The sequence below is a fragment of the Hyla sarda genome, chromosome 4 (genome assembly GCF_029499605.1).
Source record: "Hyla sarda isolate aHylSar1 chromosome 4, aHylSar1.hap1, whole genome shotgun sequence".
Taxonomy (NCBI): Eukaryota; Metazoa; Chordata; class Amphibia; order Anura; family Hylidae; genus Hyla; species Hyla sarda.
In genome coordinates, this window is record NC_079192.1 from 218165922 (window position 1) to 218183784 (window position 17863).

At 40.9% G+C, this 17863-nt stretch overlaps 1 protein-coding gene across 7 annotated transcripts in view; it reads left to right on the top strand.

Moving 5' to 3' along the window:
• KMT2E (lysine methyltransferase 2E (inactive)) overlaps positions 1–17863 on the top strand; it is a 141641-nt gene that overhangs the window by 26879 nt on the left and 96899 nt on the right. For all 7 annotated transcript variants that reach the window (XR_008892626.1, XM_056573524.1, XM_056573523.1 and 4 more), the window contains exons 2-3: positions 4978–5162; positions 14149–14263. Coding sequence is in view for 6 of the 7 variants with exons in the window: in XM_056573524.1 (XP_056429499.1) it covers positions 5092–5162; positions 14149–14263 (186 nt within the window). In the remaining variant the exon portion in view is untranslated. The remainder of the gene's footprint in view (positions 1–4977; positions 5163–14148; positions 14264–17863) is intronic.

The window sequence follows — 17863 nt, forward strand, 5'->3', positions numbered from 1 at the left end:
TACAAATTTTGGGGGGCTTTTTCTCCTTTTACCCCTTATGAAAAGGAAAAGTTGGGGTCTACACCAGCCTGTTAGTGTGTGTAAAAAAAAAAAAAAAAAAAAAAAAAAAAAATTTTTTACACTAACATGCTGGTGTTGCCCATTACTTTTTATTTTCACAAGAGGTAAAAGGAAAAGAAGACCCCCAAAATTTGTAACGCAGTTTCTCCTGAGTACGGAAATACCCCAGATGTGGGCGTAAAATGATCTGCGGGCGCACACCAAGGATCAGGAGTGAGAGCGCACTATGTACATTTGACGCCTAAATTGGTGATTTGCACAGGAGTGGCTAATTTTACAGCGGTTCTGACATAAACGCAAAAAAATAAATACCGACATGTGACCCCATTTTGGCAACTACACCCCTCACGGAATGTAACAAGGGGTATAGTGAGCATTAACACCCCACAGGTGTTTGAAAAATTTTCGTTAAAGTTGGATGGGAAAAAGAGAAAAAAAAATTTTTTTCACTAAAATGCTTGTTACCCTAAATTTTTCATTTTCACAAGGGAAAATGGGGAAAAAAGCCCCCCAAAATTTGTAACCCCATTTCTTCTGAGTAAGAAAATACCCCAAATGTGGATATAAAGTGCTCGGCGGGCGCACTACAATGCTCAGAACAGAAGGAGCGCCATTGGGATTTTGAAGAGAAAATGTGTCCGGAATTGAAGGCCACGTGTGTTTACAAAGCCCCCATGGTGCCAGAACAATGGACCCCCCAACATGTGACCCCATTTTGGAAACTACACCCCTCACGTAATAAGGGGTGCAGTGAGCATTTACGCCCTACAGGTGTCTGACAGATCTTTGGAACAGTGGTCCGTGAAAATGAAAAATTTAATTTTTCATTTGCTCAGCCCACTGTTCCAAAGATCTGTGAAATGCCCCCCCGACCAAAATTTGCTCTCAAAAAGCCAAATATGACGACTCCTTTTCTGAGCATTGTAGTTCGCCCATAGTCCACTTCAGGTCAACTTATGGGGTACCTCCATACTCAGAAGAGATGGGGTTACAAATTTTGGGGGGTATTTTCTGCTATTAACCCTTGCAAAAATGTGAAATTTGGGGGGAAACACACATTTTAGTGAAAACATGCAAAAGTCGTGATACACCTGTATCCTTGTTACTTTCCTCAAGGGGTCTAGTTTCCAAAATGGTATGCCATGTGGTTTTTGCTGTTCTGGCACCATAGGGGCTTCCTAAATGCAACATGCCCCCCAAAAACCATTTCAGAAAAACGTACTCTCCAAAATCCCCTTGTCGCTTCTGAGCCCTCTACTGCGCCTGCCGAACACTTTACGTAGACATATGAGGTATGTGCTTACTCGAGAGAAATTGGGCTACAAATAAAAGTATAAATTTTCTCCTTTTACCACTTGTAAAAATTCAAAATTTGGGTCTACAAGAACATGCAAGTGTAAAAAATGAAGATTGTGAATTTTCTCCTTCACTTTGCTGCTATTCCTGTGAAACACCTAAAGGGTTAAACCGCTGACTGAATGTCATTTTGAATACTTTGGGGGGTGCAGTTTTTATAATGGGGTCTTTTATGGGGTATTTCTAATATGAAGACCCTTCAAATCCACTTCAAACCTGAACTGGTCCCTGAAAAATAGTGAGTTTAAAAATGTTGTGAAAAATTGGAAAATTGATGCTGAACTTTGAAGCCCTCTGGTGTCTTCCAAAAGTAAAAACTTGTCAATTTTATGATGCAAACATAAAGTAGACATATTGTATTTGTGAATAAAAATTTTTTTTATTTGGAATATCCATTTTCCTTACAAGCAGAGAGCTTCAAAGTTAGAAAAATTTAAAATTTTCAATTTTTACATCAAATTTTGGGATTTTTCACCAAGAAAGGATGCAAGTTACCACAAAAATTTTCCACCGTGTTCAAGTAGAATATGTCACAAAAAAACAATCTCAGAATCAGAATGATAACTAAAAGCATTCCAGAGTTATTAATGTTTAAAGTGACAGTGGTCAGATGTTCAAAAAACGCTCTGGTCCTAAGGTGTAAAATGGCCTGGTCCTTAAGGGGTTAAACGTATTCATTTTCGTGCATGTAGTTATGATTTTTCCCCAGAAATAAGTCAAAATCAAACCTATATAAGTTGTATATCATTTTAATCCTATGGACCTACAGAATAAAGAGACAGTGTCATTTTTACCGAAAAATGTACTGTGTAGAAACGGAACCCCCCAAAAGTTACAAAATGTGTTTTTTTTATTTGTTTTTTTGTTTGTTTTTTTAGGTGGGAAATTGCAAGGGTTATGATTTTTAAAAGGTTAAGGAGGAAAAACAAAAAATGCAAAAACTGAAAAATGCGGAGTCCTTAAACCTTTAAGAACTGAGTGTTTTTCCATTTGTTTTTTCCTCATTACCTTTTAAAAAATCATAATTCTTTTAGTTTTGCACATAAAAATCCATATGATGGCTTATTTTTTGCACCACCAATTCTACTTTGTAATGACATGTCATTTTACACAAAATTTTTACAGCAAAACGGAAATAACAATCATTGTGTGGCAAAATTTAAGATAAAACACCATTTTGTAACTTTTGGGGGCTTCCGTTTCTAGGCAGTAAATTTATTGGTAAAAATTACACCATATCTTTATTCTGTAGGTCCATATGATTAAAATGATACCCTACTTATATAGGTTTGATTTTGTCGTACTTCTGTTAAAAATCATAACTACATGCAGGAAAATGTATACGTTTAAAATTGCATATTACTTTTTTAATTTTTCCGTGTACGGGACGGTATGAAGGCTCCTTTTCTGCGCCGTGATCTGAAGTTTTTTGCGGTACCATTTTTGTATTGATTGGACTTTTTGATCACTTTTATTCAATTTTTCATTATATAAAAAGTGACCAAAAATATGCTATTTTGGTCTTTGAATTATTTTTTTTTGCACGTACACCATTGACTGTAAGGTTTAATTATAGAATTTTATAATTTTGACATTTCTGCACGTGGCATTACCACATTTTTATTTACTTTTTTTTAACCTCTTAAGGACCAAGAACGTACCGGTACGTCCTGAGTCCGCTCCCATTCTATAACGCGGGGCCACGCCATAGCGGGTCGGGCCTGACCTCTAACGACGGCCGGGACCCGTGGCTAATAGCGTGCGGCACTGATTGCGGTGCCGTACGCTATTAAAACCCTTTAGACGCGGTGTTCAATGTTGATCACCACGTCTAAAGTGAAACTAAAACGTTGCCGGTTAGCTCAGGGGGCTGTTCAGGATTGCCGCTGCAAAATCGCGGCATCCCAAACAGCTGAGACACATCATTAGGGTCCCTACCTGCCTCCTGGTGGCCGATTGCCGAATGACTGCTCAGTGCCTGCGATCCAGGCTTGAGCAGTCAAGCGGCAGAATCATTGATCAATGGTTTCTTATGAGAAACCATTGAACAATGTAAAAGATCAGTGTGTGCAGTGTTATAGACCCCTATGGGAGCTATAACACTGAAAAAAAGATCATTTAACCCCTTCCCTTATAAGTTTGAATCACCCCCCCCCCCTTTTCCCATTTTGAAAAAAAAAACCAGTGTAAATTAAAATAAACATGTGGTATTGCCACGTGCGGAAATGCCCAAATTATAAAAAAAAAAAAAAAAAAATTGCACGGTCGATGGCGTACGCGCAAAAAAATTCCAAAGCCCAAGATAGCGTATTCTTGGTCACTTTTTATATCATGAAAAAAATAATAAAAAGTGATAAATTCCGATCAATACAAAAATGGTACCACTTAAAACTTCAGATCCCGACGCAAAAAATGAGCCCTCATACCGCCCCATACGCGGAAAAATAAAATTATAGGGGTCAGAAGATTACAATTTTAAACATATAAATTTTCCTGCATGTAGGATCAAAATCAAACCTATAAAAGTAGGATATCATTTTAATCGACCTACAGAATAAAGATAAGGTGTAATTTTTACCGAAAAATGTACCGTGTGGAAACAGAAGCCCCCAAAAGTTACAAAATGGCGTTTTATTTTTTATTTTTTTCTCTCAATGATTGTTTTCCGTTTTGCCGTAGATTTTTGGGTAAAATGACTGATGTCATTACAAAGTAGAATTGGTGGCACAAAAAATAAGCCATAATATAGATTTTTAGGTGCAAAATTGAAAGAGTTATGATTTTTTAAAGGTAAGGAGGAAAAAACGAAAGTGGGAAAAAAACCTGGTCCTTAAGGGGTTAAATGGCAAAAGGGGATGATTCAAACTTTTATTAGGGAAGGGGTTAAATGATCTCTAACTTACTTATTTTTATTTTTTCACTTTTTTATTTTTGCAGTGTTATAGAGCCCCCTCTAGTGGCGATAATACTGCACTAACTGATGTTTTACATCGATCTGTTATCTCATAGGATAACATTAATTGATGATTCTGTTGCTTGACTGCTCATGCCTGGATCTCTGGCACTGAGCAGTCATTCGGCGATGCAGGAGGTAGGTCTAAAGCCACCATTCTGAACCTAAATATTCAGAACTCATCTGTTTTAGTTTCTTTGTATGGATTTCTTAGGTTACCAAACTGTAGTGAAAATTATAAACACCTTTTGGAAATGTATTTAGTAACTGAAGTACTTATTTTACCCATTGTATATATGCACTGCGTATTTCCTAAAGCTGGAGTAACCCTAAACTTATGAAAATGACATTGTTCCCTAATACACCTGTATTATAGTAGCCATTCCCTTAGTGAACACTTCCAGAGAATAGAGATGCAGTTTGTCGTCTTTGGAAAACAGGCAGTACACACAAGCTTATTCTGCTGTTGGAGCAAGGGGGAACAGTGGTGGTTTTCCTGTTTCTCTTTCAGTACCTGCATTGCTACTGTTCATAAAGAATACCTACAGTTAGTCTATTAATGTAAGTAGCTAAGGTACTTAAATGTCTTTTTTCTTGCATTTCTTTAGGGTTTGTGGATGCACTTAGATGTTTGCAATGAGCACTGTGGCTGGCATGCCCCAGTGTTTTGGATCCCGATGCAGAGGACTCCATAGTAATCGTATTTATCAGAAGCGAACGTCATGAGCATAGTGGTCCCTTTGCGGGTTGAGACAGCAGAAACTCCATACATAGACATGGCTGCAGGCTCAGAGTAAGTAAAATGTTCCTGAATAATGTATATGTATACAAAACTGAATGTATGTGTGTGTGTATGTTCCTGCATCACGTCCAAACGGCTAGATATTAACATGAAACTTGGCACACGTTACACTTATGCCAACAACAAACATAGGATAGGTAATTTAACCCTTACTCGCCTCCATTTGCCAGGGTAAGGGTTTATGTTTTAAGACCCATACAATTCTATGGGAAATATGTTACTGCATAGCTTCCAAACGGCTGGAGATATTTCGATAATACGTGGTCACATGTTACTTACATGTCCACTTAAAATATAGGATAGTTAATTTAACCCTTAACTACCCCCATTTGTGAGGGTCAGGTTTTTGTTTAAAGTCCCATGCAAATCTATGGGAAATGACCCACATTACTTCCTTACGGCTGGCGATATTTCAATAATACCTGGTACACACATTACTTATATGTCAAATAAAAATATGATAGTTCAATTAACCCGTATCCTTTTGTTTCAAGTCCTATCCAAGTATATGGGACTTCCAGTACCTTGCTCCACTCTGCATCTCCTGGTGAATGTGTCAGTCTGGCTTGCAAGCCCCACCCCATCTCAGACATGCCCACTGTTTAGGCCCCACCCTTTTATTCTTTACCCTTTTTGTGCATCGGTCTGGCTTGCAAATCACGCCCAGTCCCACAAAGCCGCGTCCCCTTCTATTTTCAGCTTACAATATCTTCATCACAAATCAGTCCCACCTGAGGACAGGATATGAGGATGGGACAGGGGGTCGGGACATGACAGCAATATATGAGGATGGGATATGAACTCAAGTCTCCTCCCTTTTGTGGATTTTCCTCCCCAACTAGGATTAGGAAGGAAAAAACGGGCAACGCCGGGTACTACATCCTAGATCTGAATTAATGAACTAATCGGATGAAATACTTTTGTCTTTACATATTTGAATATGCTGACAGCAAAATCACACAAAAAATATCAATGGAAATCAAATTTATCAACCCATGGAGGTCTGGACATGGAGTCACACTCAAAATCAAAATGGAAAACCACACTACAGGCTGATCGAACTTTGATGTAATGTCCTTAAAACAAGTCAAAATGAGGCTCAGTAGTGTGTGTGGCTTCCACGTGCTTGTATGACCTCTCTACAATGCCTGGGCATGCTCCTGATGAGGTGGCGGATGGTCTCCTGAGGGATGTCCTCTCGGACCTGGACTAAAGCATCTGCCAACTCCTGGACAGTCTGGTGCAACGTGGTGTTGGTGGATGGAGCGAGACATGATGTCCCAGATGTGCTCAATCGGATTCAGGTCTGGGGAATGGGCGGGCCAGTCCATAGCATCAATGCCTTCCTCTTGCAGAAACTGCTGACACATTCCAGCCACATGAAGTCTGGCATTGTCTTGCACTAGGAGGAACCCAGGGCCAACTGCACCAGCATATGGTCTCGCAAGGGGTCTGAGGATCTCATCTCGTTACCTAATGGCAGTCAGGCTACCTCTGTCAAGCATATGGAGGGCTGTGCGCCGCGCCCCCCCCCCCCAAGAAAAGCCCCCCCAAACCATTTCTGACCCACCACCAAACCGGTCATGCTGAAGGATGTTTCAGGCAGCGGAACTTTCTCCACGGCATCTCAAGACTCTGTCACGTGCTCAGTGTGAACCTGCTTTCATCTGTGAGGAGCACATGGTGCCAGTGGCAAATTTGCCAATCTTGGTGTTCTCTGGCAAATGCCAAATGTCCTGCACGGTCTTGGGCTGTAAGCACAACCCCCACCTGTGGATGTCAGTCCCTCATACCACCCTCATGCAGTCTGTTTCTGCCCATTTGAGTGGACACATGCACATTTGTGGCCTGCTGGAGGTAATTTTGCAGGGCTCTGGCAGTGTTCCTCCTTGCACAAAGGTAGAGGTAGCAGTCTAGCTGCTGGGTTGTTGCCCTCCTACGGCCTCCTCCACATCTTCTGTTGTACTGGCCTGTCTCCTGGTAGCGCCTCCATGCTCTGGACACTACGCTGACAGACACAGCAAACCTTCTTGCCACAGCTCACATTGTGCCATCCTGGATGAGCTGCACTACCTGAGCCACTTGTGTGGTTTGTAGAGTCAGTCTCATGCTACCACTAGAGTGAAAGCACTGCCAGCATTCAAAAGTGACCAAAACATCAACCAGGAAGGGGTTGTGGTCCCCACCTGTAGAACCATTCCTTTATTGGGGTGTCTTGCAAATTTCCTATAATTTCCACCTGTTGTCTGTTCCATTTGCACAACAGCATGTGAAATTGATTGTCCACTCAGGAAGCAACACTGATTGACAGTGTGATTTCACAGAAGTGTGATTGATTTAGAGTTACAATGTGGTGTTTAAGTGTTCCCTGTATTTTATTTTTTATTTTTTTGAACTGTTTTTATTTTCTTCTTTTTTAAATTTTTTTTATTTTTTTTTTGTTTGTCCTATATTTTCAAACTCAATGGGGGACATATTTAATTATTCAAAAACTACTGTAATTGGTGTAACAGCAATATCAATCACACTCCTCACACTTTCGAATGTCCCTTGTGTTTTGCACACTAAAATTGTCCGAGTTAGATGCCAAATTGTAAATCCTATGGGAGCAAGCTAAGGCCCCTTTCACACTGTTAAAATTCTTCCGTTATGAATGCCCGTTATAAAAAGCCTGGAAATCGGCAGTTATATGGCTGGTACAAAATCACTAACTTCAGTTAGAAAATTCCATTATAGTCTATGGGATTTTTTTAATAGCTGTTTTAAACCTTTATCGCCCGTTATTAATAACTGACGTTATTTTGTGACGGCGAATGAACGGGAGAAATAGTGCATGGAATAATTCTCCTGTTACTATCGCCTGTCACAAAATAACTGCCGTTATTAATAATTGGTTAAAACGGCTATTATAAAATCACATTATAGTCTATGGGATTTTTCTAACGGCAGTTATTTTGTACCGGCTTTATAACTGCCGATTTCCAGGCTTTTTATTATGGGGGTTCATAATGGAAGTATTTTTATAGTGTGAAAGGGGCCTATGCTTTTAGTGCCCTGAGAAGTGGACAACTGTGTGGATGAAACATGTCTGAAGCAAAGACAAGAGGAAAATACATTTCAAAACTGAAGGTTTAATGGCAGAAATCAGCATGATCGTTGACATCCACCATTAGTAGCGGTTCCTAGCAGCTGGGACCCAGAATTTGATGAAAAATGTTGCAATTTGTTTAACTTTGAAACTCTCTGCTTATAAGTAAAAATAACAAATAAATTATATGTTGATTCACATATATAATATATCTATGTTATATTTGCATCATAAAGTTGTCATGGTTTTTACTTTTGGAAGACATCAGAGGGCTTCAAAGTTCAGCAGCAATTTTCCAATTTTTCACAAAATTTTCAAAATCTGAATTTTTCAGGGACCGGTTCAGTTTTGAAGTGGATTTGAAGGGCCTTCATATTAGAAATACCCCATAAATGACCCCATTATAAAAACTGCACCCCTCAAAGTATTCAAAATGACATTCAGAAAGTGTGTTAACCCATTAGGTGTTTCACAGGAATAGCAACAAATTCATAATCTTCATTTTTTACACTTGAAATTTTACAAAGGGTAAAAGTCGTGTCGCATTTAGGAAGTCCCTATGGTGCCAGAACAGCAAAAAAAAAAAAAAAAAAAAAAAAGGGGGTACAGTGAGCCTTATCACCCCAAAGGTGTTTTGACAGATTTCTGCCAAAGTTGGATGTGAAAATGAAAGATTAGATTTTTTTTTTTCACTAAAATGCTGGTGTTACCCCAAATTTTTCATTTTCACAAGGGGTAATTGGATAAAAAGCCTCCCAAAACTTTTAACCCCATTACACTGAGTATGGAAATACCCCATATGTGGATGTAAAGTTCTCTGCAGGCGAACTGCAATGCTCAGAAGAGGAGCGTTATTGAGCTTTTGGAGAAATAATTTGTTTGGAATGGAAGTCGGGGGCCATGTGCATTTACAAAGCCTTCATGGTGCCAGAACAGTGGACCCCCCACATGTGACCCCATTTTGGAAACTACACCCCTCACAGAATTTAAAGCGCAACTGTCACTAATTTGTACCCCCCATAAACTAATCACAGGGTAACAAAGTTCTTTAGAATTACTCTCCAGGTATACATGTTACTGCTTTCTTGCAGGCTAAAAAATCCTTTATAAGACAGCCAGCAACAGTCGGATAGGTGTGGCTGAGGCACGCGGCCGACCCACGCCTATCTCCTGTATGTCATCGCTAGGACTGTCACTGATGTGTGATTGGTCCCGGCACATAGGCCCCTTTTATTTTCCTAATCTGTGGCGGCGAACATACAAATGTATAAGTAAAACATGTGCCCATTCTCCTATTAGGGTATAGTGCTGTCACGGGGGGGGGTTAGTTTGCAGAGCAGAGCATTACGCTGCGCACTGGGGTCAGGAGCAAATGCTTGCTATGAAAACTAGCCGCCCGCAGTGCTGGTGATGTAATCACAGCATACTGGGGCCTTCAGGAGAGAGCGCTTGCGGCCCGCAGCACCCAGAAGACAGTTTTCTTCACATCACCAGCACTGCAGGTGGCTAGTTTTCAAAGAAAGCACTCGCTCCCAGTCCCAGTGCGCAGCGTTATGCTCTGCCGCCCGCTATGCAAACTAACTGGCTGTGACTGCACTGTAACCTAATAGGAGAACTGGCAATGTAAACTGATAGAAGAACGGACATTTGTTTTACTTATACATTTGTATCTTCGCCGCCACAGATAAGGATAATAAAGGGGCCTATGTGCTGGGACCAATCACACAGTGGTCCTAGCGATGACATACAGGAGATAGGGCCATAGCTATGTCTATCCGACACTTGCTGGCTGTTTTATAAAGGATTTTTTAGCCTGATAAAAGCTACTAGAAAGCAGTAAAAGGTATACCTGGAGAGTAATTCTAAAGAACTTTGTTACCCTGCAATTAGTTTATGGGGGTACAAATACGTGACAGTTGCGCTTTAATAAGGGGTGCAGTGAGCATTTACACCCCACTGGCGTTTGACAGACGTTTGGAACAGTGGACTGTGCAAATGTAAATTTTTCATTTTTCACTGACCACTGTTCCAAAAATCTGTCAGACACCTGTGGGGTGTAAATGCTCACTGCACCCCTTATTAAATTCTGTGAGGGGTATAGTTTCAGAAATGGGGTTCAGTAGGGGGTTGGGGGGGTGATTTGAGGGGAGTCCACTGTTCTGGCACTATGGGGCTTTGTAAACACACATGGCATTCAATTACGGACACATTCTCTCTCCAAAAGCACAATGGCGCTCCTCTTCTGAGCATTGTAGTTCGCCCACAGAGCACTTTACATCCACATATGGGGTATGTTCTTTTGGGGGGGCTATTTTCTTCTCCCTTGTGAAAATGAAAAATGTAGGGTAATACCAGCATTTTATAAAAAATAAAATAAAATTCTTAATTTTCCCATCCAACTTTGACGAAAATTTGTCAAACACCTGTGGGGTGTTAAAACTCACTATACACTTTGCTCCATTCCGTGAGGGGTGTAGTTTACAAAATGGTCACGTGGGTATTTATTGTTTTGCGTTTGTCAGAACCACTGTAAAATCAGCCACCCCTGTGCAAATCGCCAATTTAGACCTCAAATGTACATAGTGCGCTCTCACTCCTGAGCCTTGTGCGCCCGCAGATCACTTTACACCCACATATGGGGTAGTTGCATACTATTTTGGGAGTTTTTTTTTATTTATTTTTTTAACTACTTGTGAAAATTAAACGTATGGGGCAACACCAGCATCTTAGTATACCATGCTGGTATAGAGGCCAACTTTCCTTTTCATAAGGGGTAAAGGGAGGAAAAAAAATAATTATAATGCAATTTCTCCAGAGTACTGAAATACCCCATATGTGGCACTAAACTGTTGCCTTGAAATACGACAAGGCTCCAAAGCGAAAGTGTGGCATGCGCATTGGAGGCATATTTTGGGGATTTGCATCCGCCACCAAAATCAGTGGATGTCCGGCAATACTGGGGGTTGTTGGAGACTGTGTGAGGGTGTATGTATCTAGTGTTTTGCTTTTTATTTTGTGTAGTGTTTTTAGGGTACATGCACACGAGTGTGGGGTTTACAGTAAGTTACTCGCTGAAAGTTTGTGCTGCGACTGAAAATTTGCTGCATCTCAAATTTGCCCCAGAAAACTCTGTAAATCTCCTCCCGTGTGAATTTACCCTGTACATTCACAGGGGGTGGGGGGGAACCTCCAGCTGTTTCAAAACTAGAACTCCCAGCAAGCACTGACAGACCATACATGCTGGGAGTTGTAGTTATGCAACAACTGGAGGCACATTGGTTGCGCAACACAGTTTAACTCAGTGTTTAGCAACCAGTGTGCCTCCAGCTGTTGCAAAACTAGAACTCCCAGCATGTACAGTCTCTCAGTGCATGCTGGGAGTTGTAGTTTTGCAACAGCTGGAGACACTGGTTGCGAAACACTGAGTTAGGACACAAACTCTGTTGCGCATCCAATGTGTCTCCAGCTTTTGGAAAACTGCAACCCTCAGCATGCATTAACAGTCGAAGGGCATGCTGAAAGTTGTAGTTTTGCAACAGCTGGAGTCACACTGCTACAACTCCCAGCATGCCCTATGGTAGTTTGTGCATGCTGGGAGTTAGTTATTCAACAGCTGAATGCACACTTTTTCATTGAAAAAAAATGTGCCTCCAGCTTTTGCATAACTACAACCCCCAGCATGCTTAGACTACTAAAGGGCATGCTGGGAGTTGTAGCTGGAACTCCAACTGTTGCAAAACTACAACTCTCAGGACCCCCCAGGGGTTTGCGCAGGGTCCCTGTTGATGGATATCAGCAGTCATCCCTGTCCCCGCCAGGCACGCAGCGGGGACTGAAATTCCCACTGGCGTACAGGTACGCCCTGGGTCCTTAAGTACCACGGCGTCCTTGTACGTCCTGGGTCCCTAAGTGGTTAAAAAGGTTTGGTTTTGTGTGTGTGTGTGTGTGTGTGTGTGTGTGTGTGTGTGTTTTATTTTATTTTATTTTTTTTATATTTCAATAATTAAGTAAATAATGCCGCCCCTCACATGAAAAAAAAATTAATTACCCAACCATTTTTGTGATTTTTTTTTTTCCAGTTGCAAAGTGTGAAATTTGTGCTGTAACTGTACATCACCATGCCCCTTTTTGAAATACCAATGTACATAGTGTAAACCTCGGATCATTCTCATGTAAAACCTTTTCAATATGTAGTGGAAACTGCACAAAAATTTCAACTTAGTGCAAAAAGTTTTTAATATGCCTCCATGGTGTGCAGATAAATTATGGTTAGGGTAAACAATTCTCTAGTGTAAACAATCCTATACACCTGATAGTAGTTTAATGCATGGATTAGATCAATATCACTAATGCTTCTGGAAAAAACAGCCAAGGGAGCATGAGAATCTTCCAACCTTGCACAAAGTTTGCTTCTACTGAGATGCGGACCTGCAAAAGCTTGTTGTAAATGTTAGAATATCAGATAATTAATTACCGTATTTATCGGCGTATAACACGCACTTTTTAGGCTAAAATTTTTAGCCTAAAGTCTGTGTGCGTGTTATACGCCGATACACCCCCAGGAAAGGCAGGGGGAGAGAGGCCGTCGCTGCCCGCTTCTCTCCCCCTGCCTTTCCTGGGGTCTAGAGCGCTGCTGTCTGCCCTTTTCACCCCCTGGTTATCGGCGCCGCTGCCCGTTCTGTCCCCCTGACTATCGGTGCCGGCGCCGATAGCCAGGGGGAGAGAAGCGGTGCCGACAGCCAGGGGGAGAGAAGGGGCAGCGGCACCCATTGCCTCCCCCCATCCCCGGTGGCATAATTACCTGAGTCCGGTCCGCGCTGCTCCAGGCCTCCGTCGTGCGTCCCCGGCGTCATTGCTATGCGCTGAACGGCGCGGCGCATGACGTCAGAGCGCCGTGCCGTGCAGTGCATAGCAACGACGCTGGGGACGCACGACGGAGGCCTGGAGCAGCGCGGACCGGACTCAGGTAATTATGCCACCGGGGATGGGGGAAGGCAACGGGGCAGCGGCGCCGGCAATGGGTGCCGCTGCCCCTTCTCTCCACCTGGTTGTCGGCGCCGCTTCTCTCCCCCTGGCTATCGGCGCCGGCACAGATAGTCAGGGGGACAGAACGGGCAGCGGCGCCGATAACCAGGGGGTGAAAAGGGCCGACAGCAGGGCTCTAGACCCCAGGAAAGGCAGGGGGAGAGAAGCGGGCAGCGACGGCCTCTCTCCCCCTGCCTTTCCTGGGGGTATATCGGGGTATACACACGCACACACGCACCCTCATTTTACCATGGATATTTGGGTAAGAAACTTTTTTTACCCAAATATCCTTGGTAAAATGAGGGTGCGTGTTATAGGCCGGTGCGTGGTATACCCCGATAAATACGGTATATGTAACAAAAAGCACTGGCCGCATGCAATGGGCAACTTTTTTTATTTTATTTTATTTATTTTTTTTAGACAAATGAATAAAGCTGGGAGATAAATATTTTCAATGACACAGCACTCCAAATCCAATAAAAGTGAATGCATAGCTTTTGAGATTATGGATTTCTCTTGCTTTTTTTTCTCAAGAGTGCGATATATATAGATTAGAATTTTAGTATTTTTCTATTTTTAAAAGCTGTCTTTCTGTTCCTCAGCTTCCTCTTACCTTTAAATTCTTTATGTGCCTGCTTTAAAACTTTTTGTTTGATGTTTAGATGTTTTAAGTATAAACATTACATTGTTGTAGGCTGTTTGTGTTTCTGATATTTCAATAATTTAACTAAAATAGTTAATAAAACAGAATAACTGCTTTCAGACTTTCCCATTTTCTAAAGCAGATTGGAAATTGAAATCCGCAAATTAAGGCAATTCCTTTTTCTTTTTTTTTCCTTTTTTTTTTTTTTTCCTTTCATTTAGACCAGAATCTGTAGAAGCAAGCCCTGTTGTAGTTGAAAAGTCAAACAGTTATCCACACCAATTATATACCAGCAGTTCTCACCATTCGCACAGTTATATTGGCTTGCCTTATGCGGTAAGTAGCATCTGTACTCTCTTGATGTGGCAGTTATATTTTTGCCTTAATCGTGCAAATATTGCTTAAAATGGTTCTTGTTTGCCAGTACCCCTTATAAGGCTGGAAAATTTATCAAATCTCTTAATTTACAGTTTTCTGGCCATCCTGTGTTTGTTTATTCCTTTAAAATTGTGTGAGGTATATACTGCATGTATTTTTGACTGCTCAGGTTAAAGGCTTATCTGTATACAGGGATGTGGAAATCCTATCGGCTGACGCCCGGGACATGTAGTTCCGGGAGCTGGGCAGGTGAATTTTTTATTGATTTAGCCCTGCCTTGAGCAGGTTCAATAAAATGAACACAGATCAAATGGAGTTCAATAGAACTGCATTGAACTCTATGAGGAATCTTTAAAAAAAAAAAAAAATAATAATAATAATAAAGTTTAATAAAAGTTTTAAAACGCCCATTAACCCCTTCCATATTAGAGGTACGTTCACACTGGAAGATTTATTTGCTGGTTTCCCGCTGCGTGTTTGAAAGGGGGCGGGCTATTCTCGGCTGTCCATGACGGAATTTCCACTGTGGAAAATCTGCCGCAGACCCTTCTGACTTCAATGGGGCTTGCGGCGGATTTTCCGCAGCGTAAATTCCGCCTCGGAAAATCCGCTGTGGACAGCCAAGAAGAGCCCAACCCCTTTCAAATACGCAGCGGGAAACCCGCAAATCCACCCGTGTGACCGTACCCTGAAAGTTCATATTAGAGATGAGCGAACTTACAGTAAATTCGATTCATCACGAACTTCTCGGCTCAGCAGTTGATGACTTTTCCTGCATAAATTAGTTCAGCTTTCAGGTGCTCCGGTGGCCTGGAGACTCTTTCCTAGGACTGTATCCACCTTTTCCAGCCCACCGGAGCACCTGAAAGCTGAACTAATTTATGCAGGAAAAGTCATCAACTGCCGAGCCGAGAAGTTCGTGATGAATCTAATTTACTGTAAGTTCGCTCATCTCTAGTTCATATTATCCCCCTTTTCCATATAAAAATATGTAAACATAATAAAAATATATTTGGTATTGGCGCGTGCATAATTAACTGAACTATTAAAAAATAAAATTTTATATGCCGTATGGTAAATGGCGCTAATGTAAAAAAATAAAAATAAAAAAATATCACAGAATTGCGTTTTTATGTTTAACATCATATCCCTGAAAAAATGAAGTAAATAATTGTTCAAAAAGTCTGATCAATGCCAAAATGGCGCCGATACAAACAGCATATTACGGCCCAAAAAATTAGCCCTTATACAGCCCAGTTTACAGAAAAATACAAATATTATTAATTATTTTTTTTATTTTTTTATAAAGTTTTTTTTTTAAATTATTAAAACATGACGGAAACTAAACAAATTTGGTATTGGTGTAATCAGGCCAACCTAAAGTATCAAAATAATATGCAAGTTTGACCACAAGGTGAATGGCAAAAAAAAAAAAAAAAAAAAGGAAACCCCAAAATTAGCTTTTTTTTTCAATTTCACCTCACATAATTTTTTTTTTTTCAGAGCATAAGTTATGGAAAAACGAAAGATGTCATTACAAAGTATAACTGGTCGCGCAAAAAATTAACCCTTTAAGGACCCAGCCATTTTACACCTCAGGACCCGGCCATTTTTTGCAATTCTGACCACTGTCACTTTAAACATTAATAACTCTGGAATGCTTTTAGTTATCATTCTGATTCCGAGATTGTTTTTTCGTGACATATTCTACTTTAACATAGTGGTAAAATTTTGTGGTATCTTGCATCCTTTCTTGGTGAAAAATTTGAAAATTTTGCATTTTTTTAACTTTGAAGCTCTCTGCTTGTAAGGAAAATGGATATTCCAAATAATTTTTTTTTTTATTCACATATACAATATGTCTATTTTATGTTTGCATCATAAAATTTACGTGTTTTTACTTTTGGAAGTCGCCAGAGGGCTTCAAAGTTCAGCAGCAATTTTCCAATTTTTCACAAAATTTCCAAACTCACAATTTTTCATGGACCAGTTCAGGTTTGAAGTGGATTTGAAGGGTCTTCATATTAGAAATACCCCACAAATGACCCCATTATAAAAACTGCACCCCCCAGAGTATTCAAAATGACATTCAGTCCGCGTTTTAACCCTTTAGGTGTTTCACAGGAATAACAGCAAAGTGAAGGAGAAAATTCACAATCTCCATTTTTTACACTCGCATGTTCTTGTAGACCCAATTTTTGAATTTTTACAAGGGGAAAAAGGAGAAAATGTATACTTATATTTGTAGCCCAATTTCTCTCGAGTAAGCACATACCTCATATGTCTATGTAAAGTGTTCGGTGGGCGCAGTAGAGGGCTCAGAAGCGAAGGAGCGACAAGGGGATTTTGGAGAGTACGTTTTTTTTAAATGGTTTTTGGGAGGCATGTTGCATTTAGGAAGCCCCTATGGTGCCAGAACAGCAAAAATCCCCCACATGGCATACCATTTTGGAAACTAGACCCCTTGAGGTACGTAACAAGGAATAAAGTGAGCCTTAATACCCCACAGGGGTTTCACGACTTTTGCATATGTAAAAAAATAAAAATAAAATTTCACTAAAATGTGTGTTTCCCCCCAAATTTCACATTTTTGCAAGGGTTAATAGCAGAAAATACCCCCCAAACATTGTAACCCCATCTCTTCTGAGTATGAAGGTACCCCATAAGTTGACCTGAGGTGTACTATGGGTGAACTACAATGCTCAGAAGAGAAGGAGTCATATTTGGCTTTTTGAGAGCAAATTTTGCTCGGGGGCATGTCGCATTTAGGAAGCCCCTATGGTGCCAGGACAGCAAAAAAAAAAACATGGCATACCATTTTGGAAACTAGACCCCTTGTGGAACGTAACAAGAAATAAAGTGAGCCTTAATACCCCACAGGGGTTTCACGACTTTTGCATACGTAAAAAATAAATAAAAAAAAATCACTAAAATGTGTGTTTCCCCCCAAATTTCACATTTTTGCAAGGGTTAATAGCAGAAAATACCCCCCAAAATTTGTAACCACATCTCTTCTGATTATGGAGGTACCCCATAAGTTGACCTGAAGTGCACTACGGGCGAACTACAATGCTCAGAAGAGAAGGAGTCATATTTGGCTTTTTGAGAGCAAATTTTGCTCGGGGGGCATGTCGCATTTAGGAAGCCCATATGGTGCCAGGACAGCAAAATAACCCCCACATGGCATACCATTTTGGAAACTAGACCCCTTGAGGAACGTAACAAGGCATAAAATGAGCATTTACCCCCCACTGGTGTCTGTCATATCTGTGGAACAGTGGGCTGTACAACATTTTTAATTTGCACAGCCCACTGTTCCAAAGATCTGTCAGACACCTGTGGGGTGTAAATTCTCACTGCACCCCTCATTACATTCCGTGAGGGGTGCAGTTTCCGAAATGGGGTCACATGTGGGGTTTTGTTTTTTTTGCGTTTGTCAAAACCGCTGTAACAATCAGCCACCCCTGTGCAAATCACCTCAAATGTACATGGCGCACTATCCCTTCTGGGCCTTGTTGTGCGCCCCCAGAACACTTTACGCCTACATATGGGGTATCT